At 37.3% G+C, this 27,645-nt stretch overlaps 11 protein-coding genes across 11 annotated transcripts; 2 read left to right on the forward strand and 9 right to left on the reverse strand.

Annotated features, from left to right (window-relative positions):
• Window positions 1-179: 179 nt before the first annotated feature.
• Window positions 180-1,582, forward strand: BDF20DRAFT_917475 (Thiolase, N-terminal domain-containing protein; the record flags this gene model as incomplete). Its single annotated transcript, XM_053084574.1, has 3 exons — window positions 180-339; window positions 408-759; window positions 859-1,582. The coding sequence occupies 3 exons, from the start codon at window positions 180-182 to the stop codon at window positions 1,580-1,582; spliced, it is 1,236 nt and encodes a 411-aa protein (XP_052931118.1).
• A 539-nt stretch (window positions 1,583-2,121) lies between these two features.
• On the reverse strand, window positions 2,122-4,834 carry BDF20DRAFT_829490 (glycosyl transferase; the record flags this gene model as incomplete). The annotated part of the gene is made up of 2 exons (XM_053078325.1): window positions 2,122-2,612; window positions 2,704-4,834. 2 exons carry the CDS (start codon window positions 4,832-4,834, stop codon window positions 2,122-2,124), a joined length of 2,622 nt encoding a protein of 873 aa, XP_052931119.1.
• Window positions 4,835-6,045: 1,211 nt separating this feature from the next.
• Window positions 6,046-6,622, reverse strand: BDF20DRAFT_840087 (uncharacterized protein; the record flags this gene model as incomplete). The annotated part of the gene is made up of 2 exons (XM_053079347.1): window positions 6,046-6,177; window positions 6,434-6,622. 2 exons carry the CDS (start codon window positions 6,620-6,622, stop codon window positions 6,046-6,048), a joined length of 321 nt encoding a protein of 106 aa, XP_052931120.1.
• A 1,597-nt stretch (window positions 6,623-8,219) lies between these two features.
• Window positions 8,220-9,723, reverse strand: BDF20DRAFT_840088 (uncharacterized protein; the record flags this gene model as incomplete). The annotated part of the gene is made up of 5 exons (XM_053079348.1): window positions 8,220-8,405; window positions 8,930-9,034; window positions 9,165-9,244; window positions 9,300-9,544; window positions 9,611-9,723. The coding sequence occupies 5 exons, from the start codon at window positions 9,721-9,723 to the stop codon at window positions 8,220-8,222; spliced, it is 729 nt and encodes a 242-aa protein (XP_052931121.1).
• A 696-nt stretch (window positions 9,724-10,419) lies between these two features.
• BDF20DRAFT_220177 (uncharacterized protein) lies at window positions 10,420-11,233 on the reverse strand. Its single transcript, XM_053074949.1, has 4 exons — window positions 11,110-11,233; window positions 10,883-11,030; window positions 10,655-10,815; window positions 10,420-10,596 (listed from the first exon to the last, which is right to left on the reverse strand). Exons 2-4 carry the CDS (start codon window positions 11,010-11,012, stop codon window positions 10,489-10,491), a joined length of 399 nt encoding a protein of 132 aa, XP_052931122.1. The 5' UTR covers window positions 11,013-11,030; window positions 11,110-11,233; the 3' UTR covers window positions 10,420-10,488.
• Window positions 11,234-15,516: 4,283 nt separating this feature from the next.
• BDF20DRAFT_991852 (uncharacterized protein) lies at window positions 15,517-17,767 on the reverse strand. The gene is made up of 5 exons (XM_053085361.1): window positions 17,609-17,767; window positions 17,337-17,528; window positions 16,367-17,216; window positions 16,228-16,328; window positions 15,517-16,064 (listed from the first exon to the last, which is right to left on the reverse strand). The coding sequence occupies exons 1-5, from the start codon at window positions 17,687-17,689 to the stop codon at window positions 16,002-16,004; spliced, it is 1,287 nt and encodes a 428-aa protein (XP_052931123.1). The 5' UTR covers window positions 17,690-17,767; the 3' UTR covers window positions 15,517-16,001.
• BDF20DRAFT_899844 (uncharacterized protein) lies at window positions 17,745-18,225 on the reverse strand. Its single transcript, XM_053082698.1, has one exon. It carries the CDS (start codon window positions 18,160-18,162, stop codon window positions 17,983-17,985), a length of 180 nt encoding a protein of 59 aa, XP_052931124.1. The 5' UTR covers window positions 18,163-18,225; the 3' UTR covers window positions 17,745-17,982.
• Window positions 18,226-18,332: 107 nt separating this feature from the next.
• BDF20DRAFT_899845 (uncharacterized protein) lies at window positions 18,333-19,123 on the reverse strand (the record flags this gene model as incomplete). The annotated part of the gene is made up of 2 exons (XM_053082699.1): window positions 18,856-19,123; window positions 18,333-18,788 (listed from the first exon to the last, which is right to left on the reverse strand). Coding segments are annotated over exons 1-2 (565 nt in total), but the record flags the coding sequence as incomplete, so codon positions are not given.
• A 3,958-nt stretch (window positions 19,124-23,081) lies between these two features.
• BDF20DRAFT_899887 (uncharacterized protein) lies at window positions 23,082-23,768 on the reverse strand (the record flags this gene model as incomplete). The annotated part of the gene is given in 5 exon segments (XM_053082700.1): window positions 23,082-23,485; window positions 23,513-23,646; window positions 23,682-23,686; window positions 23,722-23,723; window positions 23,741-23,768. 2 exon segments carry the CDS (start codon window positions 23,544-23,546, stop codon window positions 23,082-23,084), a joined length of 438 nt encoding a protein of 145 aa, XP_052931126.1. The 5' UTR covers window positions 23,547-23,646; window positions 23,682-23,686; window positions 23,722-23,723; window positions 23,741-23,768.
• A 6-nt stretch (window positions 23,769-23,774) lies between these two features.
• On the forward strand, window positions 23,775-24,841 carry BDF20DRAFT_899890 (mitochondrial 18 KDa protein-domain-containing protein). Its single transcript, XM_053082701.1, has 2 exons — window positions 23,775-24,268; window positions 24,359-24,841. The coding sequence occupies exons 1-2, from the start codon at window positions 23,978-23,980 to the stop codon at window positions 24,719-24,721; spliced, it is 654 nt and encodes a 217-aa protein (XP_052931127.1). The 5' UTR covers window positions 23,775-23,977; the 3' UTR covers window positions 24,722-24,841.
• Window positions 24,842-27,147, reverse strand: BDF20DRAFT_899891 (MAP kinase). Its single transcript, XM_053082702.1, has 10 exons — window positions 26,884-27,147; window positions 26,771-26,816; window positions 26,605-26,691; window positions 26,452-26,504; window positions 26,226-26,358; window positions 25,918-26,113; window positions 25,779-25,850; window positions 25,626-25,705; window positions 25,299-25,551; window positions 24,842-25,202 (listed from the first exon to the last, which is right to left on the reverse strand). The coding sequence occupies exons 1-10, from the start codon at window positions 26,985-26,987 to the stop codon at window positions 24,931-24,933; spliced, it is 1,296 nt and encodes a 431-aa protein (XP_052931128.1). The 5' UTR covers window positions 26,988-27,147; the 3' UTR covers window positions 24,842-24,930.
• Between the last annotated feature and the right edge of the window lie 498 nt (window positions 27,148-27,645).

Below are 27,645 nucleotides of genomic sequence, written 5' to 3' on the forward strand. Positions count from 1 at the left end.
TTAATGGAAAAAAGCCTTAGTCACAATGGCAGGAACCTGGGAAAATGAGAAAAGGTTCAATGTCGGGGTAAATTTAAAGCCATTTACTATGCGAATTATCTGATCCAACTGATAGAATAAAAATAGTAAACGAGTTGACATATTACTCTTTGCTTTTTACTACCTTTTCAAGATCAACAATGGCCAATTTGCCTTATCCTATTCCTTTGCCCGGTCTGTCTGATTCTCAACTCACCAAATTAAATGCGAAATCTCCTGAAGATATAGTGATTGTCTCAGCTTTACGTACCGCTCTTACTAAATCACGTAAAGGCGGTTTTAAGGATACACTTGCTGATGGTAACTACTGCATACATAGAATCAGCAACAGATGCTCGATTTTGCTAACCAGCCAAACTATGTCATAGAACTCTTATATAACGTGTTGAAGGCAACTCTTGACAAAACAGGAATTGATCCCACCTTGGTACAAGACATCACTGTTGGCAATGTCTGTACCAATCTTGCCAATGCTGCCAGAATGGCCTCACTAGCTGTTGGCTTCCCCGAAACCACTTCTGTCAGTACTTGTCACCGTCAATGTTCTTCAGGTCTCCAGGCCGTTGTTCAGGTTGCTACAGCCATTCAGTCAGGTCTCATTGATATCGGCATTGGCGCTGGTGTTGAATCCATGACATCTGATTATTTTACTCGTACCAATCAATTCTCCAAAAAATTAACTACTGTACCTTGCGTTGCTGATTGTCAATTGCCTATGGGGTAGGTTATTTCATATTCAACTGAGTTTGAGGCTCTTGCTAGTGATTGAAATAGAATGAAAATGAAATTATTTTGCATTTTTCCTGACCCATTTTTTAGTATTACTTCTGAAAATGTAGCAGCGGAATATGGCATTACTCGCCAAGAACAGGATCAATTTTCTGTTGCTTCACATAAAAAAGCTGCTGCTGCTCAAAAGGCAGGTTACTTCAAGGAAGAAATTGTTCCTGTTACGGTTGAGGTCACCGATAAGGATGGTAAAATAAAGAAAGTAGTCGTTGATGAAGATGATGGTGTTCGTGCTGGTACCACGATTGAAATTTTATCCAAATTAAAGCCTGCTTTTAACAAAGAAGGATCAACAACAGCAGGTAATGCGTCTCAAATTTCGGATGGTGCTGCTGCTGTACTTTTGATGAAGCGCAAGACTGCTGCAAAATATGGTCTTCCTATTCTTGGTAGATATGTTACTTCTGCTGTGGTAGGTGTGCCTCCTCGTGTCATGGGTATTGGCCCTGCTTATGCCATTCCTGTTGCCCTTGAACGTGCTGGCTTGAAGGTCGCAGATGTTGATATCTTTGAAATCAATGAAGCATTTGCATCTCAAGCTGTTTACTGTTCAAAGGTATTGAAAATCCCTTTTGAAAAGGTTAATCCTAAAGGTGGTGCTATCGCTATTGGACATCCTTTGGGTTGTACAGGTGCGCGCCAAATCGCTACACTTTTCCCTGAATTGAGACGCCAAAATAAGCGTATTGGCGTGACGAGTATGTGCATTGGCAGTGGTATGGGTATGGCTGCCGTTTTTGAGAGAGAGTTGTAAATCTCTCTTCTGCTAAATTATAAATATATGTAGTTAGAATACGTATAGAATACCTAAGCAACTATTTTTTTTTTTTTTTTTGATAATACCAATAAATACCAGCTTGACATGCACTCCAATTCAGCAGTAGCTGATTTTTTGTTGTTCTATTGGCCATTAATCTTGTTGGCATTCACCAAGATAGGCAAGGTATGAACATCAAATCGAGTACATCGCTTCTCATTCGCATGAAAATAAACATCCAAAACGATTCACATACGGATAACACTGCTCTTAGAAAGAACTTTGATGATAAACCACTACTTTTTTCTCTTTCAGCCTTATTGTTATTACAAGTAGACAGGGCCCAAATTACACCTTGTCTTCTTAACAGTCGTATCAAAACCACTATATAATGTGAGCCTTTTGTGCATGGGTTATCATTAAATATTGTATGTTCATACATCAGTTTATTGAATGCAGATACTGTCATGTTATAAGTGATTAAAAGTAGATAGATTATTGAAGTATGACCTTCATATGTATATAAAATGGTTAAGTTAAGCGGTACCATCATTAGGCTTGTCAAGATTGAAGCGCTTCAAGTTCCAAATCTTTTCAGCATATTCTTGAATAGCTCTGTCGGAAGAGAAGAAGCCCATACCAGCAGTACACATAATAGATTTCTTAATCCATCCAGCTTGATCTCTATAATTATCTTCGACCTTAGTATGTGCTTGAAGATAAGACTTGAAGTCTGCAGAAATGAGATAATAGTCACCACCATAAGTGAGGGTATTGATGAGAGGGTTGAAAATGGAAGGATCACCGAATTCACCGGATTGAATGCTATCAATGACAACTTGGAGGCTGGGATCGATCAGAAGTCCGTGGTATTTTTGGTTATGGCGGATATCTTCAACTTCATCGGCAAGAACACCAAACATAAAGATATTCTCTTCACCGATATGTTCTTTAATTTCAATGTTAGCACCATCAACTGTACCCAAAATTAAACCACCGTTAAGAACGAACTTCATGTTGGAGGTACCTATATATAATCAAAGTATTGAGAGTAAATAAGCAAAATCCTGTAGGGAACGTTTTAAATAATCAAAAAGTTATACACGATGTTAACTTACCGGAAGCTTCTGTACCAGCAGTTGAAATGTGTTGAGAGATATCAGAAGCAGGAATAATTACTTCGGCAAGAGAGACATTGTAATCCGGAATAAAGACAACCTTGAGCATATCTTTAAGATCCTTATCATTGTTAACGACATCGGCTACACTGTTAACCAACTTAATAACCAATTTGGCAATGTAATAACCAGGAGCAGCCTTGCCTCCAATGACAACAACACGAGGAATTTGCTGAGCGAGATCTTCAGGAGCCATCTTTTTGAGACTCTTGTAACGATAGATGACGCTCAAAATGTTCATGAATTGGCGCTTGTATTCATGGATACGCTTGACTTGAATATCGAAGAGAGCATCAGGGTTGACTGTGATATCCATGTGATCCTTAATCCACTTAGCCAAACGCTTCTTGTTTTGCAATTTGACATCAGCCCAGGCCTTTTGGAATTCAGAGTCGTCGGCATGACATCTCAAGCCCTTCAAGAGATCGAGTTTGGTTGCCCATTCTTCGGAGCCGAGAGTCTTTGTGATTAAATCGCGAAGACCTGGATTGGATTGATACAGCCAGCGACGAGGAGTAATACCATTGGTAATATTGATAAACTTTTCGGGGCCATAGTACTTTACGAAATCGTTGAAGAGATGCTTGCGAATCAAATCAGAGTGGAGGGCAGCAACACCATTGACAGTATGAGAACCAATAACAGCCAAATAAGCCATACGGACCTGTTGAGGCTGACTTTCTTCAATGATAGACAGACGCTTCAACATTTCACGATCAGTAGAAAATTCTCTTTCGACCTTTTGCAAGAAGAAAAGATTGATATCATAGATGATTTGCATGTGACGAGGAAGGATCTTTTCCATCATGGGAACGGACCATCTTTCAAGAGCTTCAGGCAAAATGGTATGATTGGTGAAAGCAAAAGTACGAGTAACAATATCCCAAGCGTCATCCCAATCCAAACCTTCAACATCGACCAAAATACGTTGTAATTCGGGAACAGCCAAAGTAGGGTGGGTATCGTTCATTTGTACAGCGACCTTTTCAGGGAAATCTTTCCAAGGGCACTTGGCGCGCTTAAAGCGATGTATAATATCTTGAAGAGATGCGCTGACAAAGAAGTATTCTTGCTTCAGTCTAAGTTCCTTACCGGCTAAGAAGTTATCATTAGGGTATAAGACAGAGGTCAAGTTTTGAGCATTATTTTGTTCAGCCACGGATTTGTCGTAGTCACCGGAGTTAAAGGATTCAAAATCAAAGGTGTTCTTAGGCTTGGAATCCCAGAGACGAATATTGCCACAGCCCTTGGTGTTGAAGCCAGGGATAGGAATATCGTAAGCCATTGCTTGGACCTTATCTCCTCCTTCCCAAGACATACGGCTTTCACCCTTTTCGTTCATCTTTGTTGCAACATAACCATAGAAGCGGACGTCATACTTGATATCGCTTCTAGGGAATTCCCAAGGATTTTCAAAGTTAAGCCAGTAATCAGGGATTTCATTTTGGAAGCCATCCTTGATGATTTGCTTGAACATACCATATTGGTAACGAAGACCGTAACCCCAAGTAGGAAAATCTTGAGTAGCAGCAGAATCCATGTAGCAAGCAGCAAGACGACCAAGACCACCGTTACCTAGAGCAGCATCCTTTTCCTCACGGATGAGATCTTCGAGGTTAAAACCGAGGTTGTGAACACTTTCCTTATAATTATCCTTGACATGAAGACAATTCAATGCGTTATCAAGAGCACGACCAATCAAGAATTCCATGGAAAGATAGTAGCAGCGCTTGGGATTTTCCTTGTGCAAAGCTTCTTGAGTACGATTCCAATCTTCTAAAAGACGATCTCTAACAGAGTGAGCAGTAGCCTGATACATGGCTAATTTATCAACGTTATAAGCACCACGGCAAAGGGTGGTGATAGTATGGTGAACGATATCCCCCTCAATAGACTCAACATCATTCTTTTCAGGTACCATATGCTTGTTCCATGTAGCTTTTGCCTTTTCATCCAATTCTGTACGTTGACTGGAACGAGAAGGGATGCTGGTAGGTGTAACAGGTTCAATGTTGTCATTTTCATCGACATGAATGACCACGTTTGTTAAACGACGGGTCAACTTGGGCATTGACAATCTTCTGGGGCGTTCAGAAGTAGGTGTTGTAGACATTATTGTTTCTTAAAGAAAGTTGATAATGAAATAGAAAGAAAGAAAATAAAAAGAAAAAGGGACAAACAAGAAACGAAATAACAGATTCGAAAAATAAAATCTTGGCTTACTATTTCAGATTTTATACAAACGGTTTTGTGCGTGTATAACTTTTTGATAAGCTTCTTTCGGCCATCGTCATTTGAGTCCGTTGAATCTCAGCAATTGACCCTCGTCCTTAAACCATATTCTTTCACAATGATATAACTGTAAATAATATCTCGGGATACAGGGCAGAGACGGGAAATATCAGTGAGTAACTCTCTTCACACAGGCCTTTTTCTCACACAGATGTATTTGGTGAAATTGGCAAACTTACAGTAAACAAAAGAGGAAAAATGCCCAGGCAGGTATTTCAGGCTCTACGATAAGGACAATAAAAAATCATGCAAAAAGTGTATTACCTAAAGCCGTGTTTATGCACGATGGGGGAACAGGAACGCTGACAAGAAAACTCCGTTCGAAAACTAGGCAAGTTGTAGCGGGGTATTTATAAATGGAAAGAAGTGCTAGTGGGTTGTGTAGATAAATCGTATGTTGATTTTTTCTGTTAGAAAGAGATATTTTGCTTGAAGTACTGTAGTCAAGTTGTGATATGCTTAGTAAGTCTCTAAAGTGATGTAACGCGCTTCTATGCTTTGCAGGACAGAAATATCTTTTTGTTCCATCAACGATTTGCAATAGCCGGGCATGGCATTCGATCGGCGTATCTCGTACTTTAAATTCTGATTTCCGTAAAGCCGTGGCTACAGTGTTTAGGTTTCTCTTTTTGTTTCTCTTACCCCCTCCCTTTTACATGTATATTTTTGTCCAGGCCACGGAATCTACGTTTAGTAGTGAGGAGTTTCATATACCATGTGAGTCATTACTGTTGTAGTAGTAAGCATTCCTTTGCCTTTGTAACTACAACTTTAAATTAAACTTTATTGAATGATCAGGAACAAGATTGCATCAATGTTCCATTACCTGGCTCACAGGTCAAAGAAATGTTTCCATTAGAAAAAAGCGGACAAGTATCATCGATAAAGCTGCAAAATATAAAGCCTGAAAAACCTCCAACCTGTTAATTGTGTGTCAAGGCATTTCAAATGGCGTAAAACATCGTGTTTATTGCGGGCTATGAGGATGTGCTAAGACCTCAAGCTAGACCAATGCTCGTATAGTGATTCATAATCCTTTATTCTGAAGCACGGCGTATTGTAAGCAATATGAATACTTATAGAAAATGTATCATCCATCTGTGCAACCTTTTCTCGTTCCAGCTAAGAAAATTCCCCAAAGAGTGATTTTTTGATCTTCAGACCCTTTTCTTTTTTTCTATGTCGTTGTTACTGATCTCCGTTGAACATCGGATCTTCCGTATCCATGGAAAAATCCTCAAAGAACAACTTTTTCAGGATCCTATAACATGACAGTGCCATTTACGTCGAAGAATGGGTATAATTGTGGCTGTAAGGCTTAATTTGGATGTTCTCAAATCATTACTTATCAGGAAGTTTGTTGGGTGTTCCTGTTTACCATTTGTGAAGGCAAGAAAGAGAATCGAGGTTTGTACATTAGGCAGTCTGTAGCAGACAATTGATGAGTGCTATCCAACTCTTCTAACGCAACATCTGTAAGAGTAAACAAAAAAATCAAGCATCCAAATTTGAACACGAGGACAATGTAGGATCTAGTTATAACAAGGTTCAGAATGACAATATGCATAATAGGTACTCAAACAGCAACAGGACGTAAAAGGGTCAGTATTTACTCTGAATTACACTGCATAGCAATTTAATGTTATCATTGTTAATAATGGCAGAGGTCATAGAGGGGAAAAAGCTGATAATGATAGTTTAGATACTATACATATGAACTGAAAAGAACGACTACTTATAGTTGACGGCAACTTGTTTTCAAACACGTAAAAGATTTACACAACTTGTTTACAACGAGCTGAGGAAGCTCTGCTAAATTTTTTGGTGTGTTTAAATGATCAATTTCAGCCATTGTGTAAAGACCTTCGCTTGCTTTTTGGTGAAATAGAAAGAAAGATATATGCCTATCAATTGTCATTATTAATGAGTACTCTACACCTAGTGTAGTCTCCAACTCACCAACAATTTGAACACATAATTCCGAGGAGGTGCTATTGATCAATTGTATTTCTAGAAAATACACCCGGACCGTATAGGTCTTGGTTCAATTTAGTTTTGTTATTTTGATGCTTCTCCTCTTTGACTTCAATGGAACCCAAATTTATATCTTCTTCTGTCTTTTGTGTTATACAACCGTCAGGTCATTTGTCGAAGCAGTTGATGTCATCTTTTCTTTTCTGTTTGGATGACTGCCCACCGGAAATGACGATTTTCAACTCTATCTTCGGAGAGCGGTTGAAGTAAAGGTTGAATTAACCATGTGATTCTTTTGATTAAAAGAGTCATCAGGAAGTTGTCCGGTCAAAGGTTTAAAACAAAAAATTTTAGTAGCTGTTATCTTCATCAATTAGACTTAAGAGCTGTTGTGTTGCCTTTATCGGTGTAGTTTTTTGAGTGATGAATTGTTGAATAATTTTCAATAATTGGAAAAACATTTTATAACCAATTGAATAAATTTTCTTTTTTTCTTCTCCACGACAACCGATCAAAACTGGGAAATTTCCTCATTAGATGCAGGCAGAGAAAGAATAATACTAGCATTGAAGAAGGGGTGTGTCTACCATTACACTATCTTGTGCGATCATAATAGATCGTTCTCCGTCACGTCAAAAGTCTCGACATTACTGTTTTCTTATCATTCTTTTCTTTTTTCTGACTAAATCAGCTTTTCGACGGCTTTTCGAAGTATTCTACCATAGGATAAAGTACACCAATCTATTTTAATACTGAATCCTTCTCTTTAGAAAACACTTTAATAACTACTATGAGTCTCATAATTCTTCCTCCAAAAGACATTCTTTCAAAGACTACGTGAACCTTACGTATACAAAAAGAAATTGATGACAAGCCGTTCTGCCATGGAAACAGAGACTATAATTCTACCAACATTATAACACGACTAAGCGTCATATGCATTGACTCTGAATGTTAACTTACGCAATAATGAATTAACAGAATATTTTTGTATTGATGAGTCATGTCGAATAGCAAATACTTGTTGAGAAAGTTTATTTAATAGTAGTCCATCATAACTATGCTTTTTTTAATTAAATGCAGGAAAGAGAAAATCATTTATCAGTAAGCGTTACAGGTATCAATATCAAACTAACCATCCTAATTATGATGGGGTGATTAACGATCAAGTTCATTGTTGGGTGGAGGCTTCACTGACCATCATGACCAGGTCTATCACGAGGGGGAGGATGATGAGATCCATTGTGAAGAGGAGGAGGAAGCTTGCCGGGATCATCGTGATGAGGCGATGTTGGAGGTTTTCCACGGCCAGGGTGATGAGGAGGAGTAGAATGTTTAGGAGGTCGATGCTTAGGACGGCATTTTAGTCCTATTGTCTAAACGTTTTATTGCAAGTAAGGATGAAGTTCGATCTCCAAAACGCTTGGTTGGATATGAGCATATGTAAGTAAGGCAAGAATCAATTGGCAGGTAAAGTTAGAGATATTAATTTCCTAATTTTGCCAGCAAGGCAAGCTTCTCAAGTTCTCGCTATTTTCCCATTGAAAGGCTTAACCCTCAAGACAGAAAATGTATTCTTGTGAGTCGGCGAAATAAGTTTCTTCAAGGTTGATCTGGTGCACTGACTCAGTAATTTGGTGTATGCTAATGTTACGCGTTACCGACTTATATTTGTTATAGTAATTACTAATCCAAGTATCATTATGGTTGTTAGTGCAGTTTCTGCCTTTAATTGGTTGATATGCTGGTACTCAAACTTTGGTAATGACATCTGCAGTAGCAAAAAACAGAGCCATACTTATCAACTCCTTTCTTAAAAAGCCAAAAATAAGTAACTAGGTATATTCATATCTTTATTTTTTTTAAGAGTGGGTTATACACTAGTTTTATCCTTCCTCACAGCAACAGGACTTCCACAAAACCCCCTTCTATAACTTCTATGATCTTCACTTTCTAGCCCCTGGATAGCTTTATATAATCTTTCCAGTGTGCCTTGAATGATAGCCTATTTTAAATAGTTAGAACATTACCTTTTGCATGAGTAATCTTTGGATCATTATTATATTTTACCTGAAGTTGATGCATCTTCTCTATGATACCTGGAATAAGCATATATCATTGATATTGTTTCTTACAACGAAAAAACTGCTCAACTCAATCATTCGATATTGTCCGTTGTATCGTAAGTCCATCTTAAAAGTTGTTACTTTGTAGCCTATTTTATAAATACTTAGTAATATATTTATTTGAAATTACTAAAACTAACTTACCTTCAACTATTAGAGCAACAACCTCCGGATCCTTTACCTTCTTTTCGATGAGCTTGTCCAAAGCCAACTGCATTTCTTTTTCAAACTTTATGAGGTCTGTTTCCAAATGACCATTAGAAAAATTTCCCGGCTTTTTTTCTTCAACAACGAACAGCTCAAATTTGGTGGCAGTCAGTGTATCCAAATACAAGACGAAATCTGGGATCATGACTTGCCCTTTTTTTGGTACCATACGGTAAGTCATCCTACGGATTGCCGTGATTAAAATTTACCATATCATATACATATACATATACATATACAATACATACCATTCAGTTTTTACGCCTTTGGTCTTGAACACGATACAATTTAAAATGAAGGGTCGTAAGATATCTATCAAATTTGATTCGGGCTGCTTTTCGCTGCTATTGTTCAAGAACATTTGGAGCAAAAAAAAAGCCCTGACTTACGAAGGGGTGAACTTATTAGATAAAGCCAACACTGGGTAAAACCATGGAGGGAAGCAATGATCCTCACAGTGACTTTTCATCTTGAGCGTCACAACGCGCCACCATTTGTTCTAGTAGGTCACTATATCCGTTCTCTCCAAGGCCATCCTCTTGCAGCATCTTACTTATTCTGTGGCACCTCGTAACCACCCTTTCATCAACTGATTTGTAGTTATTTCTAACATCTAAGTCCCTTATGTGATATTTATGGTTGTTTTATGCTTAGTGAACGCGACTTAACTTGATATAAACTGTATGGTGAAATGAGTCTCCTTTAGTCCTTTTATTATACACTGAAAATCAGAGAGGGAAGCGTTCATAGCGAATTGGATGTTTGTATTGACAACAAAAGAAAGAAGGAAAGGAAAGAGATACAAAAAAAAGGAGCTAAATACTCGTTCTCAATCAGTAATAATGCAGCATTACATATGCGCATCTTTAGAAATACAAGATGACGTGTACAAGTGTTATTATGATTCTATGATCATAATAACGAGTCAAATGCTTGAAAGTGTGTCTTATTCGTCTTTATATATTATAGGAGGTATGGACACCTTATAACGTTCAATATATCTGTTGGGCTTAATTCGGATAGGGCACAACGGTACGTTTTTGATAAGAGAAATATGTACGATAGAGAGCTTAAAAGAAAAGCAAATGTAAACGTTAAATAAAACCCTAAAAAAAACTACAACAACTTACAGTATTTGGCTGTTGGACAAGGTCTTGCGCATTTGTGCGCCTTTAACAACTCCATTACGATAATCACGTAATAAACTCGATACATTCACATTACCAACTTGCCACTACATAAAAGAGCATCAATAAAGGTATTAAATTCAGTCTTACGTGTATTAAACTTACAGAAGGTTTGCCGTCATTAGAAGCACCAAAATCAGTCTCAGCATAAATGCTGCTGATATAAACCTTCATAAACTTTTTCGCTCCCCTCAATTCGACGCTATGCCAAGATACGTCTGTTGAACTGCTTCCTTCTTCGGTTCCTTTTCTTTTCATTGGAACAGCTAATTAAGATAACAAACATAAATCATATGCGAGCATTACGTGAGTACTACAAAGTAGAATATTTACCTTGCGTTGCTTCTGAAATTTGTTCCTTAAGAGCGATATTCACATTTGATCCGCTAATAAAAACGCCGTTGTTATTAATCGTAGTATTTCCGGCATTCTTTTGTTTCTTTCTACGCTTTGTAATGAACATAGATCTAATATTCTTTTTCTTTTTTTTTTTTTTTGACAATTAAGGATGACTATTCATGTAAACTTTTTTTTTTTTTAGAAGATTGTATTTACTGTACCTGCCAATTTGTAAATGTTTTTTCGCTTCACATCTTTGTAAAATACAAACAATTACAGGTGCGAAACACTAATAAGTCGTTCGTATTCACATGACTTACTCGTTTGAGGGGGGAGAAATTAAGCTTTACACTCCCCGTATTTGGGGATCCTTCCGAACCAGGCGACACTATAGATACAAATGAACGGATTCGCATCAACAGTACAGAGGCACTTACTATGATGAACTTAATAGCAGCGGTCAGTGTTAATCCGGGACGCTTTGGTAGAATGCTTTCTGTACGTTTTTATTCTATCGCAGTTGATCCTGGTAGAAACGAAATATTTACTGCTACAATAGGCTTTGATACGGAGAAGCATCAAGTGAGAAGATGCTGCAAGAACAAACGTGCAAATCTTGCCGAATATACCAGAAGGAACAAAGATCTGGAGGCATTAAAGGTTAGAAGAGGCATTACGCCAATAGAAACTGGTAAGAACTGTAGTACGCTTGAGACAACTAAAACTGACCTCAGACTTTTTCCATAACCTTCAAAATCACCAACATAAAACCAACCCCTCCGATGGTCTTCTCCCTTGCAAACTATACAGTGACCACTGTTGATATTTGTCGGATGAGGATTTCAAAAGTTTTTTTTTTATTCTTATCTCTGTATTCTCATCTTTGACACCTACTGTGCAAAAAATCCAGAATTCTGCTTAGGTACTTAAGAGTCAAAAAGCTAAACGGCCGACATGAGCAGCTTTGCAAAGTACAAAGGGAGCGCAACAGAATAAGACGATTTCAATGGTAGCAATAGGCCGATCAGCACAGAAAAGAAAATAGTTCGTTTATCAGACGCGTTAACAATTCATTTATTAAAGTATTGAAGGATGAAAAAAAGTACATAGTGACATGTTACTCAAGCTAATGATACTATAATATACGAAACAAGCCTTTTATAGCATATTCAATGTATCCTACCAATAATTTATCAACATTATGCTAACTTATTCCTTACTTTTCTTGATATTCTTGCGGGTACTATTTTAATACACGTTAAATGATAAAGGCATGACTATGATTTCTGACATGCAGTTGCCCGTTGGGTGCGTAATCAGTTGATTACTCAATAAAAGAATTAGTCAAAAAGATGGGCATCCATTTTCAATTAGATTACGGGGGATTTCTGTTATGTGGTAACCAATTTTTTTCTACGATAGAAAGTCTAAACTGACATGCAAATGAAATAGCTTAGCATATTGTGCGAATTTTCCCTCTAACCCGGAGATAAAGAAAAAAGTAAGGTTAACTAATTACCTTCTTCCTGTACGATTTCCAAGCTAGTATATGCAAAGGATTACCGATTAGTGGCAAAAAATTGTATATCTAGTCAATTATGCCAAACGTCGTAGCAATTAGACAAAGCCTAGAATGCTTGAAATATGCGCGGAGACTGGTGTAAATCTCGTTGACGCTTCTGAGGATTGCTATACAGTGATTCATAGTTTTGAAACTTGCAACTCCTGAAATGAGGCCTCTTTTTGGTGTTATAAACTGTAGATACAAAAGCTTGTTGTTAACACAAAAGACAAAAAGGGAAAAAGCTTAAATAGAAAACGAAAAGCCGCATTTTAAAAGATATAAAGAATATGATACAATAATGAAACCGTGGCTGGTGTAACCGAAGTTGTAATAATCGAAACAAAATAGTGCGAGAATAACAGAGTTTGTGTTGCGGATCGATGAAAGCCATCTGCCTTTGATTTTTCTGATGGAACGCAATCGAAAAGAAAGAAAAAGACAAATATGTACAGTATGATGTCGATGCCCCATATCGGGTGTGAACCGGGTCATTCTATAACAGAGAAAATGATCTGCGGATTGTTAACCTTACAATTTGCTGTTTTTGACAAATGCGGAAAATCTTCACCGTTATCTATAGAAGCTCTATGAATCTGAAGATAGGAAACCATAAGTTGAAATCATACCTAGACAAAAAAATAGCTTTTACTCGTCTTAGGGGTGGCGTCGTCCAAAAAGGAGATTACATATAACATACGAGAGTAGCAACCACCATGTATAGCTTTCACATTTACAAATAAGCTGATAGAACAATACAGCACGCGCACACAAATCTCATACCGGAACCGTATTCAGTCTAGGAAACTCACTTCCCACAGCTGAAAAGTCTCCTAATGCGACTGTGCATATGTAAAGCCACTTCTTCCTTTCTTGCTAGGATTAGCTTGCAGCATCAATCGCATGAAATGACAAAAAAAAAAGAAAAAAAGAAAATGCACTTTTCTCACTTCCCCGTTTCGAACATGCAGCTAATCACGAATCAAAATAAGTGTTATAGACATCGTTGGAACACAAAGGAGAAGTGTAATGGTAAAATTTTTTCTCATTTTTGCATTTAGAGGAGACTCTTTTCGACTAATAAATTCGTCCTCAGTCGATAGCAAATGCACACAGCAGCGGAAGCCAAAGTTTAGGTTGCACGAAATTGAATTCCTAGTCAAAGCGTATCCAGCGCATTCAACGCATTCAGCCTAGCTTTATCCAACAGCCTTATTTTTTACTTAATGATTACTATCATGACAAAAAGCAACAATATTGGTCATGTACAATACTTAACAAGATAGAGGCGTAAGTATAAATAATTACACATGAAGCATTGAATCTGAAACTAATGACTAAACATACACGTCCTCAAAATGATATTACTCCATCAAATCTTACATAGTACTCAATATATGTACTTCATCTGAAAGGATATTGAAGACACCATGTTTATCGTCGTCGCTCAATTACAGTTATCAACTTACCACCTAAGCGGGTTGCTCAATTATATTTTAGATGGTGATCTTTTGTTATATAAATTGCCCTATGACAATTTACTGGGAAGCGACCGATAAGCAAGCATATTTTAAGAGCTTCAACTGTTCTTAACATCGTGTCAAGTGAGTTATAGGACATTCCAGTTTACACATACACAGTGGCCAATACTGAGAACGGCAGCCGTTGTAACATGTTGTATATACCAACCCTTGCTATTCAGTAATCTCTCCCACCAATTCTTGTGAAAGTGCAAAAGACCGTCAACGAATCGTTTATGCGTCAACACCATCATCACTCTCCCAGCTGGTACTTATAGAAATGGTAAAATTGTTCGCATTTTGCGAACGGTATGATACGGAGTTGTTTGACAATATGGACAAGGTCAGAAAGATTGGGTACCAGCTTTGTTTTCGGTAGACGTCAATGATTTGCTGAAGCCAGACAAAGTTATTTTGATGACACTTCACCCGTTCGAAAATGGCTTGATAAGCTTATCCTTCCAAATGCATCATCGATGAATTTTCAGATAGTTACTTTCCTGTCAAAAGTTTATCTTATAAAAAGACACAGTTAAGGACATTCTACATCAACGAAGTATCCTATCCTTGGCAACATGCAGAGCTTTTCAGCAACTTTAGAAATGATTTCATTAATTAAATTATGAATGATCTTTATAGTTCAATTAACTGGAAAAAAATACACCTTGGCAAACATCCGGTGGCGCTTGAAACTGCTAATATTTACACAATGTGTCCTTTGGTCCTGATCATTTATACTGGAAAAGTGCCTCCCCCACGTCCCTTCAGTCCAAGTTCATATCCGTGTAAGACAAGCCGTGGCTACGGTCATCAGTCAACAGCGATTATTAGGTGGAAGGTCCTTACATTGCTTCAATCCGACCCTCAACGTTGCGGACGTTGTACTGATATCATTACGCACGCTCGCCTCATTTACAATACAACAAGCATATACTCCTTATGACAATCCAGCTAGCAAACTGCTTTATCGACCTTCATATAATTAGCAAAACCGGATTATTGCTGATGAGTTGAAACTTATTGAAACCGTTAGAGTTACATGTTCCATCAATCCAATCTTAAGTATTTACGAACACTGGTACGATTTTAGCAGGAAAACGATTGATGGGAAAGGGGAGCGAGAAAACGGTTGGAAAGGGAAGAATGTGGACATGACAAACTGCTAATGGGGAGGTTATTAAAGAGGGAGTCGAGCATTTGGCCAGGACTGAGGTTGCGATCTTGTTATAAATCGATGTCGGGGTGTTGCTGAGCAGTTAGAGCAGCGTATATCCAACAGATGTTTGGCCAGCGAGGTCAGATCATTAATAGCACATAACGATTTGCTGGCTATTGGATTTCTCCTTTCAATTTGCACGACTTCATATTGCGTTCCCTATTTTTTGGCGGCAACTACGAGAGAAAGTAACGCAAACGAACAGAAAAACCTGTAGATGCGCTGGATGCACTGAAGGTACTGAGGCGCTTGACCTGTCTTTTTTTTTTGGAATAATTTTGCTTGCGATGTAATTGATTTTCGTGCAACCTGGACTTTAGTTTCCGTCGCTGTGTGCATGTTTCGACCGACTATCCGAAAGTGTGTACCTGAACTTTCTGATCGTGCCTTCCTAAAAAAAGCAAAGGCGGCAAATATGAAGCTCCACAAAACATCGAAATTTTCCATTTTTTGAGAAATTGTATCTTTGACTCATGTTGAACCAACATCATATGCAATGAGCACTTTTGTAGTTTTCTTTTGACTGTGCAGTTCGTAGATTATAGCATAGAATGGATATACAGTACAGATTGCTGTTTGATAGTCCCTATATATCAACTCGTCACGCTTTGTCCGCATAACACTTACCACCATCTTTAGATTTTTCGAGACATAGGGCTTGATATAGACTGCTTTAAATCCTTCTTCCTTACGGAAAACAACAGATACTTGGCCCAATGAAAAAAAAAAATAATTGGCCAGCTTGAAATGAAAATGGATCATTTAATACGAAAATGGGTCACGCATGCTTTTTATTTTGCCTCTTATAATCCTTTTTCACAATTCAAGCATCTCTGTCAGAACGTCAAAGAATGCTTTATCCACTTCTCGCAGTCTTCTCTGTTGATGTAAAATGATGCGTTGCGAATACAATCAGAGATTTTTCCATTCTGTTGAACCATTTTCATTTCAAGCTGACCAATTATTTTATTCATTGTGCCAACCTTTTTTCGTCGACTGTAAAAACCTTCTTGAACTGAATTTCCACGGTCGACAAACACACCTTTGCAGTGCGACGGTCGGCAGAAAATGTGTAGAGAAAATGAATACAGTTGCCTACACTTATACAACCCAGAAGCTCTTCGGAATAAGATGAAAAAATGACTGTTTTATTCATTGAATCAAAATACGTTTGATTCTACATGATTTCCAATTCTCTATCCATCTATTAATCTCATCTAAAAGATGTTTGGCTTCCTGTGATCGATTTTGAAGTTCTCTAAAAGATACTGCAGCATCTACATCTTCTTGATGTCCACGCCAACGATCGAGTCGCTCGTCAGCAAGTTGCATTTCAGTCACAGAAATAGCATCTTCCAAATCAGGCAGCGATTCCTTCAGTAAAGATATTTGCTCACGAATATACCCTATCAGTACACTACAAACTGCAACGTAAAATTCGCGACAAACGCCAGATATCTTGATTAGAGACGACACATCAGATATTTGATATACAATCATTTCTAGTAATTCCGATGGCAGAATATGTAGCATGCTTCTGTTGGTATTCTCATTTTTTTCCTTCACCATCGTTTCAAGTTCTTTAGCTTTTTTGGGTAATACCGCCGGGCTTATTTTCCTGTTCAAGGTTGAGTTTAAGTCTATCGATTTAGGCGCAATATTTCCTTCTTTGCATTTGGCAGCTCTTCTTTTTAATTGATTCACACACCCATAAGCATTACTTAAAGTGGCAAACCCTTTCATTTCTTCTTTACAACGTTCTAAAAACAAGTGTTGTATCAAATAATCATGGAAATAGTTGCCCGGCCCTCGACCGATAGAGACAGGACTGACGGATGTTGCGTCATCAGATACTTCTAGAATAGTCGGCAAATATTCATGTTCTGTTAGCATTACTTTTAATGCTTGGACTAACTGATCAGCACCTCCTTCGGAAGAAACAAACGGATAGCCAAAAAATTGGGTTTCGATTTGGATATTTCGTACTTCAGCATTCGTTCCTGGACATAGTACAATGTAATTTGCATCTTTCTTTAAAAGTGATTTATAAAGCTTTTTTACATATTAGAGATTTAGTTGTAAGTTCGTACGTTCAAAGGTTGGTCTTCGTATAAATTCAACAGAAAAAAACATCATATAACTTTACTTTACTTTCTTTTTACTAGCTTCTACTGTTACTTTTTGAGAAGTAAATGGATCAATAAAGGTATTTGTTCGAGGATCCAGACCAAATACATTTAATAATTTCAAAAGTTGAGGGCAGGCTGGACAGGCCGTGCTTTTTATTGTTATAAGGATCAAGCGAGATGTTTCTGCAAGTTTATCTACATTGACCCTCTCGCCCTATATGTGTTGTGAAATACGTAGAACAGTATATAAGGATGTTTAGTTTGTCAAGTGAGGAAAGTTATCAATCAGTTTACCTCGATGTCAAACAGGTTCATTCGAGGAAATGACCTTGGTGTAATTGTCATTGTTTGAAAAATATTGAATCCTTCAGCCATAATATTCCTTTTTCAGTTGTGATACAGTAAGTGTAATAAGATTGTTATGCGTTCTTTTTTTTTTTTTTTTTTTTTTTTACTACTCTGTGATAGTGTGCTGCTATGCGAGAGGCAGCAAATGAGAAGAAGAAAAAGCTTCCTGCCATTATTTTTCTTTTTGAAACAAAATAGAAGGAACCTTTTTTATTGGCTAGTTTTTGTTTTTGTTATTTTTTTTCTTTAATGTGTGCTTAAATTTTAGCATGAATCACTTACAGATTGTACTTTTAATTTAACGAGAAGAGCAAGCTCTTTCATGGAATATCGTTTAACGTAGAGTTAACCATAAAGTAAATGAAAACTAGTATAATGAACAAATGTGCGTGTTGTGTATGTGTTTGTGAACGGGGCAGCAAGATCAAATAATAAATAATGAGCTTCATAAACGGAATATAGAGTGTATCAGAAAATGCATGTTTTGCAGAAATATACATAGAAACAGATTGGGCTCCCTCTCTCTCTTTCTCTGTATCTGTGTGTGTGTGTGTGTGTGTGTGTGTGTGTGTTTTGTTACTATATCGGATATCTTTGGGAAAAAAGGGGCAGGATAACTAAAACAAAAAACAGAAGCAAGAAAAAAAAAAAAAAAAAAAAAAAGAAAAAACAGGCATAGATGTGACAAAGGAAAGTATATACTTGAGATTGATAAATTTTCTGAAGCTTGTTGAAAGGTAACTAATTCAACAAGTGCTTGACGGTCAAACATAATGGCCTCGTTTGTTTGGGTTTCAGCAAACGATAACCACTCGTTTCCACAGATACTGGTGAATTGTAGCCGTAATCCGCCGTATGAGTTATTGTAGTTGTTGATGCACTTGTGCAAGAAGGGGTTGGTGAAGATGGTGATGCGGGATAGAAAGAATAGCACAGCGACGAGCTATTGTTACTGAGATAAAGAGACTGGGTTTCATCAATAAAGCCTCCAGATTTCTGAATCAATTGTTCAATGTAAGCGCGCCTTTCAAAGGAAGTAAGCCTGCGTCTCAAGTTGGATGGTCTATGGACACGTAAATGTCTTCTTAGATTACTGATAACGGCAAACCGTCGCCCACATCCAGGACTAAAAAAAAAGCAGGAGTGTTAAAGAGCAGTGGCCAGGTGTTACTAGAGTTTAATCTCATACTTACATGTCGCACTTATGCGGTTTCTCTCCGGTATGAGTATAGATATGAGTTTGCAATGCACTTGGACGAGAAAAGTATTTAGAGCACTGGTTGCAGTCGTATCTCTTTCTGTTAGCTCCCGACTTGTTTAAATGGTTTGGTGTGTCATCAAACGAGCTCAAGTGTTTCATATTTTCGATGGTAGACATAATGACGAGTGATATATGCTTGTAGGTAAGAAAGGTGTGTTAAGTAGAGAAACAAAAAGGAGAAAATTGATGAAAAGCTGTGAAAATTGGCCTATTTATATGCAAACAAACTGTAGAAATTGCGGGGGAAAAGGTTCACTATAAAGTTAGAGAGTCTAACAAAGGAGGGGGACAGACTGTTTCTGTCTTCTTGCTCTATTGTCGAAATAGTACTAACATACTTTATATCTTATTTTCATATACACACAAAGAGCTGAGGGGTTTAAAGCCTTAGAACTGGAAAGTTGTTCAATAGGCACAGCTGCTACTTCTCTATGGCTTACTATTCTTCTAATCTAAGCAACTCTATCAGTATATAGATAAGGACGCGCTTTGCTTGGGGTTGGGGTTCCTTTATTCTTTTGAGAGCCATTAATTCAGGGACATTACAATCTGTCTCGCTTCTCCAAACTTTGTCCTTATTTGTAATACATGTACATTATAAATGTTGACTCTGTTCTACACAGCAACTAATAGCCAAATAAGTTACTTTCCTGTGTAATCCGGAATAGTGATTAAAAAAAAATAATGGCAACTTCTTAATGATGGCTCGACTTTCGAACGGAAAAGTTAAAAGGGCCTGTACTTACACAGGTTTTTGATGTAACAAATTTAAACTCTAAACAATCTACTTTGATCACAGTTCATTGTATAAGCTGCACAAAGCAACGACAACAGCTCAACAAATACCGTATTCCGACCAAAAATAGTCTAAGCTTGTTCCTCAACGGAAGGATCACAAGGAACGAATGCAATTCCGTATTATTTCCCCTTAGTTATACATGAATACATAACATTGTGCAATCGTAATTGAACTAAAAAATCGATATTCATTTGGGTTTACAGACTGTACACACAACCTCTTGCTCTCTCTATATCTTTTTTTTTTTTTTTTTTTTTTTTTTTTTTTTTTTTAAGATTCTCTACCTTTTCAACGGCCACAAACTAAAAGCAGTAACAATGCATTTTTCCTTTTCAATCCGTCTGCTGGGTCACATATACGTTCGTTCACTCGCTCAGAACGACCACTTCAAATATCACAACGCATGGTTTCGTCTGTTTAGAAAAAAAAAATCTTTTCTTTTTGGTGTCATATCACACGTTTGTTCTCGCGAGCTCATGTGAGAGATGCATAATGCGATTTCAACTGGACAGTTATGATCGCCGTACATGAATATTTACACTAAATTACTTTGGCAATAAGAAGAACACTTTAGTCAATGAAAAGGTCATGTCTAACTGACCTAGATTTTCCACTATTCGCAGCCGAAAAATCTTGACGGTAACTTCTTCATCTCAGTTACTTTACCATAAATTGTGCGTTTACCCGATAGCAATTTCCTAAAATGAAGAAGCAATTTCTCCTTTTAGTAGTAAAAGAAAAAATATAGCTATACTACTATCTTACAACGATCCATGCTGAAGCATTTACCATTTATCACATCGTCTAGCCATTTTGAACCTGTATATTATTACAACATAATGAACGTTCTAAGAATTTTGCTGGACTGTGAACAGTCGCAGAGAAACTTAGTGTTCCTGGATTGAAACATGGTTTGAGTTAAGTGATCGATATACGTTTCAAGTGAAGAGCGAGGTTGTACAATCGAACAAAACCATCAAAACACAATAAGTGAACTCCCCTTAGAGCATGTGTAGAAGCTGATAGAAATAATTCGTACCTTTTTCGATTTCGTACGCAACAGTTCATATGGATATTTTTAGAATTAAGGGACGTATGATTCCATTGATTTCCGTTCCTTGAGTAATTTCAAACAAATCACTAGTCTTCAATTCAGATCAGAATCTTCAGTTTGCACTTTTTAATTGGTTGGTGAAACACATTCTCGACCGGTGCCAATTTGTGCATCGTTAGAAATCAAGTCCATATTTGTCATCCCCTACCAACATCCGACAGGCAGAAAAATTACGAATCCTGTCAAAGCTGTATGAAATCGGATCTGCTTGTGTCAGCATACGAGCCAAACAAATTTGAGAGCTAATTATCACTCTTTTTTTTTTTTTTTTCTCTGAACAATAGGCAACAGCACAGAAAATGGACCTTCGCGAGTTGCAAACTTGGACGAGAAGAGCTCATTCCTCTTATTTTGTAGGTTAACCAATACTGTCCAGTAAGCTACTCTATATCAGTGCAAGCCTATCAGTGCTCTTATGACGCTATAATCATGATGAATAGAAATTCCTAAATATCCCAGCCTTTTGAAATAGTGAAGCAAGTAACAATCATCGTGATAACTTACCAAGTTTTTTAAGGATTGGATGGACGTTTCGGCAGTTGTACTAAACGTCAGAAAAAGCCATCTTTCGTTGAGTACCAAAACACCATTCTCTTACCACCTTAACGTTCAAGTGAGTTGTTGGTAGCCCGTTGATTAGATAACGGTTATTTCAAAGTAAGAAAAGTGTTCAAATTAAGATAATCCAAAAGAAATACGAATTCCAGATTAATGATAACACTTGCAAACAACGCAAGAACAAAATGACACAGAACACTGTAAATATTCCTATAGCAAAGCCATGAATCATGTGTGGCAGAGTGTATGGATTACAGTCACCATTTGACTGCAAATGCATACTTTTTTTCGAAAAGAATTTAGGTCCTCTTAAAGTCGTTAAGCCCATAATAGTTAGTTCTGTATTTTCATCTCTCCTCCGTGAAATTGCTTTCCGTTTTCTTCATTTAAAAAGACAAAAATATTTTGCCTATATTCAATCATCATTGTACAGCATCGAAGTACGTAATAATCGTTGGAAAGGAAGTAAATAGTTTTTGAATTTAATGTATAAACTAGTCTTCCTGACACTTTCACGATTCGTGCTGCTTTTTCATTATATATTCGGAAAATCTTACTACACTTTTCGACTATGACATATTACTCAAAAATGATTATAATGAATCCCCATGTTACGCTCTTCAACTTTTTGATTTAGTACTGTCTGACACCTCTTTTGTAGGTTTGTAACGGCTGAGGTTATGGATGAGGTGATGATGGCTGATGGATCATTGATAAGCGGTACCAACCTTGCAACGCTAGCGGTATTGTATGGAAACACGACGTAAATGCGGCGAAAAAAATCCTCATACTGCAGGTTCTATATAGAATAACAATGGTCGTCCTGGAATATTCTCACACAATCGCATAACGAAAATGGTTCTTCGGAACTGACGGCTTTAAGATATCTACGCGCTAAGTTTGAGTCATTTATCTGTGCTACCGAGCATTCTACGATTTATACTTATTGTTCCTTGTATATGTGCTCAAATGAAATAGGCACAGCATGCTCACCTCGTTTTGGGCTCTGTAGGTTCATTTGATCTTGTGGGCTGCAAGAAAAGTCTAGTAGTGTAAGCCAAGCATTAAAGTATTTAAAGTGAAAGACCGATACCTTATTTTTCAAACTGTGACAGTTGCATTGCAAACAGCGCAATTTTCATGGAAAAATATTATTTCGGACTTTCATACTTTTGCCTCAGACGAATAATGGGTTTAAGAAATACTATGAATACTTTTTAGATTTTGACAATTTTATGTTGAGATAACTTTTTTAAAATTTGAACTCAGGGCACTATAAAAACGGAGGGGTGATGAGGAAACAAGAGCAATAACCGGCGCGCTTAACTACCCTGTGTAATATGTTAAGCATACTATAACATCAAAAAACTAGTTGAGGAGCAGAGATACGCCACTGTCTGTATATAGCAATGATTTTTCAGAACTTTGGTGCATGTTGATAAGAGCCATCACTTATTGAGTTAGTTGATCGTGATGTTGTCAATGAAGCAATTCTTAGACAACAACAAAAAAAGAAAAAAGGAACGCGATATACAATAGAACACACAGTGTTCTTTTCTTTTTGTTTTGTTTCTTTTAAACAAAGGTGAAAAGGCAAACAACACCTCCCAGCTCAGAACGGCCCTTATAAAGGCCCAAGCTGCACATAGGTAAGATAATCTTATTTAAGACTCTATCAAGAAAGCATCTACGTTGCTCCAGTTACCCACACACTAATACCAATGGCATACAATGATTCTTTGAGTGCTTCTTCGTCTAAGCCAGCGTTGTTAAAAAAGGTGTAAAAAAAGAAGCTCTCGAAGAATTCAAAGCTGATAATAAAACAACGAAAATGGTTACGTGTCCGTCCTGTAAGCAAGCCACACATACATGGCCTACAAGCAATCTGTGTCCGAACAAGAAGGCAAAAGTACCTATTGATGGTGAAAATGAAAAGGTGGAAGTATGCTTCATCAATGAATATTATGACTAGCTGTAATAAATGCAAGCATTCGACATTTGGAGAATGTAACGACAGCGACGTCAAAGCGAAGAGTACATGCTGTATTGCAGTATAAAACTGTAATACAATTTGGAATCGCGACGTCAATGCTGCCAAAAACATCTTTTAAACGAGACCTACATGTGTGATTGATATCACTCCTTCACACATCCTTACAGTGTAAGTTGTAATATATTCATAAAGTAATCAAAGGCCGAATGCTTACTGTTTCTACCTCATTTACTCAACTCACAATTCAATAACAATTTGGGTAATTTTTGGTAAGTGCGTCTGAATTTATGATAAAATTTATCTAAAATATGTAAATATTTTTTTTCATAATATACTCCATTCATTTTTCCAAAGTTGCCTAGTAGTATTTCCGATTTTAATTCGTAAAAAACTGTAAAGTATGGTCATTGTCGAGTCATTTACCATAAATGGGGTTTATTGTTAAGAGGGGATCCAATCATCAAGCAACAGTGGCGTAACTGACTTTTGGCTGCCAACAAGGATGGCAAATATAAAAATCATGGGACTGTCACTAAATCATTACGCTTTTTCATTTATAATACAACTCCTTCCTCATCCAGCAATAAGATATGTCCAACAGTAACGAAGAGCACGTTAAAGCACCTGAAACATTAACAGACAAAGTTGTGGAAGGAAAGGTTGATACTTTGGAAGGAAATGCCCGTTATTTGGCTTATGCCGCTCGACTACGTACAGCTTTGGTCGCTGGTTCTCGATATTTAGCTTATACCAGCGATGTAGGTGAGGCTTTTCGACCTATCGTTCCTCCTGTTATCGTGACAGCAGCTTATGGCGTTAGCTGGCTCTATCTTGCTGGTGATGTCGGTTACGAAGGATATAAAGCTCATCATGCTGGGCTTGTAAGTTCATTCACTAATCTGTTTTCTCTCTTGCGCAACATAAAGTCCGTGTGTTATAACCCTTTATTTTCTTGTTCGTGTTTTTACTAGAATAACGCCGAAGTGACAACGACAGTAGTAAAGAGAGGCATATTCCAATCTTTAGCATCGATGGCTTTCCCTATGATGACAATTCATTCAATCGTCAAATATAGTGCATATGGCTTCAAAAACGTCAAAAATCCTAAAGTGAAAGGATGGGGACCTACCGTCTTAGGTCTTGGAATTGTACCTTTCTTACCTTATATATTTGACGAACCTATTGAGCACATTGTTGACAAAGTTTTCCGTCCCATTGAAGAAAGAGTATCAAAGAAGGTGATACCTCGACTCGGACATAACAAAACCGGAGATGATTTGCCTACAGAACAAGAGATTTCAGCTAAAGCAGAATTAGATAAGAAATTGCGCTAACTTCATCGACAAATTGGAGCCAACAACTCTCTTTTCTCTTGTTTTTTGGATCTTATTTATTTCATATATATTACCAAGACTTATTTAAATAAAACTGCCCTTTAGATGCTCGTTTTTTTCCCTTTTACTATAACTGATCTGTACAAATTATAAAAATCACCATTTGCCATATTGTATGTATATCCTGTTTTCTTGCTTTTTCTCTCTCTCTATATAGCTCCACTTAAATCGCGTTCAAGTGCATCTACATCCATATCACGACGTAATTCATCTTGAGGAACTGCAGCAGCAGCTACCGATGAGGAGTTTCTATGAGAAGCATAATCATCTACGTCTTTTGCTACATCACGGCTTCTTTCAAGTGTTTCTCGGTCGTTTGCACTCAAGCTTTCCTTTCTCTTCAAACTGGCTGTATTTAATTGTAAAGGTGGTAACCCATGTTTTTGCGATTTAAATGTCATAACTTCTTGTGCAATCATTTCTAAATAACCCAGTTAGGGATTGAGCGAAGAGAAAGGAGGTGTCAATTGGATTGAGAGAACAGGCATTGCCACGTAATCATTCAAATACAACTTACTTCTCATATCTTCCATTGACTCAACAATTTCAAAAGAGAAATCAAAACTTTGCGTATGTGAAGGCTCGTCATCCTCATCATGATAAGCAGCAAGGTAAGGATGTGCAAGAGCTTCTTCGACTGTAATTCGTTTTGCGGGATCGAATGCAAGTAATTTGGTCAATAAATCAATGGCTAATGGTGTTGCTCTAGGATAAAGGTTTTGGAATGGTATCTTTGGCATTCTTGTCAGACTACGGATATAAACTTGGGCCTAATATGAAGGCAATCAGTAAGCCTTTCGACATCTCTCAATATGATGCTTTGTCACACTGTCTTATAACTCACTCTTTCACTTCCAACGCGACAAAGAGTTTCTTCATCAGGCGTACCGAGGATGCCAAGGATCTGATTCAATTGGTCAACATCTTATGGTAATGATAGGGTTAGTGGTGAGGCAATAAGAGAAAGCTTCGATATTCAGTAATTATTATACTTTACAATCTCGGCCCTTGAATAGCGGTCTCCCGCCTAACATTTCAGCGAAAATACATCCAACAGACCACATATCGACTATTTGAAATATACCTTATCGTGAGTAAATCAGGTTTTTTAATCGCTTGCATGATCTTTTACTTACTGGCTTTAGTATATTTCTGAAAGCTTAGCATAATTTCAGGAGCTCTGTACCAACGTGTCGCAACATATTCTGTCATAAAACCGGCATTACCCTCAGGGGTAGAAGAATACCCGCGAGCCAATCCAAAATCGCAAATCTTCAATTCGCAATCTGCATTGACTAACAAATTACCAGGCTTCAAATCTCTATGAAGAACCTATTTATTTACATAGGATATAATAAAAGAGTACACACCAACAGGAAACGCGTCAGCTAATAAACTATCTTTCTATTTGTATATTTGGGAAAGCTAAAAATACGAAACTTACATTGGCACTATGGATATATTTGAGACCTCTACAAATCTGGTATACGAAATATTGAAAATGAGCATCTGTCAACGGTTGCCCTGAACGTATGATTTGATGAAGATCTGCTTCCATCAGTTCCTGCACCAAATAACTATTATATTTGAAGAAGTTTTCCTTTTAATACGATTTGGCTTCACTATAATAACATGACGAATGCATCCTATTTGACTTTTCATTCTCTTACACTTCGTTAAAATCTTGCAAATTGACAATGTCCATATCAAAAATTGAAGTGATCTTTTTATTTATTTTGTTGAATTAGTCAAAACACATATTGGTAGTATTAGCCTATCTGAACTTATATACACGCCATTCGTATTTTCTAAATGAAACTTACATTTTCATGTCCGTTAAAGTGCTTCAATAATTTTATTTCACGTAATGCACGCTTGGCTAATATAGTTTTCTCGAAAATACGGCAGACCTACATATGATATAAAATAGATTAGCGCTATAAGAGGCAAAGGGGGATGAAAATTAAAAAAGAAAAACACTCTCTTTACCTTCTTGATAGCAACTTGTTCATTCGTTTCAGTATCCTTGGCAGCACTATTTTTTCTAACAGTTAGAAGCCAGATGCTACCTGGACATTTCAAAACCAAACAAGATGACTCACCAAACAACGCCGTATGCTCCTTGACCCATTTCACGAATGAACTGATATTTCTTGTCAACAATAAATTGCTGATTTAGGACTGGGAATGACTGATATCCTGGCATTTTAAAAAGAGGGAGGTATAATGATTTTCTGTCTATTCTTCGAAATGTAAACGAAAGAAAGCTATGTATTAAAGAAGTAGCAATAATCAATTTGACATACGCACAATACAGTAAAATGGGCACTTTCTATTTGTTGCGCCGATTGATAAAAAGTTTTTAGTCACGAAACAACATCATAAATTAGGGTTTATATCCCAAACGATTAGAATACACTTTTTCGCTTATGGTTCGGACTTTCATACTGTTTTCTCCAGACGAACAGAATAACATGTTAAGAAAAACTGTAATTACATTTTAGACTTGTTAGTCTTGGTTTGAGATAATATTTTTAGAAGGCAAACAACGCCTTCCAGCTCAGAACAGCCATAGAAAGGCCAAACTACACATAGGTAAGACTGTTTTTTTACGGCTCTACCAAGAAATCATCAACGCTGCTCTAGTTACACGCACAATAATACCAATTACAGACACTGATTATTCTTGTGCTTCTTCGTCTAAACTGGTGTTGTCAAAGAAGGTGCAAAAGAAAGTTGACAAGAATGAAGCTGCAGCAACCTGAAACAGAGACTGTGGAAATCTGCTTCATCGATGAATATCTGACTAGTCAGATATGTAATAGATACAGCATCAAAATTGGAGATTGTAACGACAGCAGCGT

This window comes from Mycotypha africana, assembly GCF_025528875.1.
Source record: "Mycotypha africana strain NRRL 2978 chromosome Unknown BDF20scaffold_15, whole genome shotgun sequence".
Lineage (NCBI taxonomy): Eukaryota > Fungi > Mucoromycota > Mucoromycetes > Mucorales > Mycotyphaceae > Mycotypha > Mycotypha africana.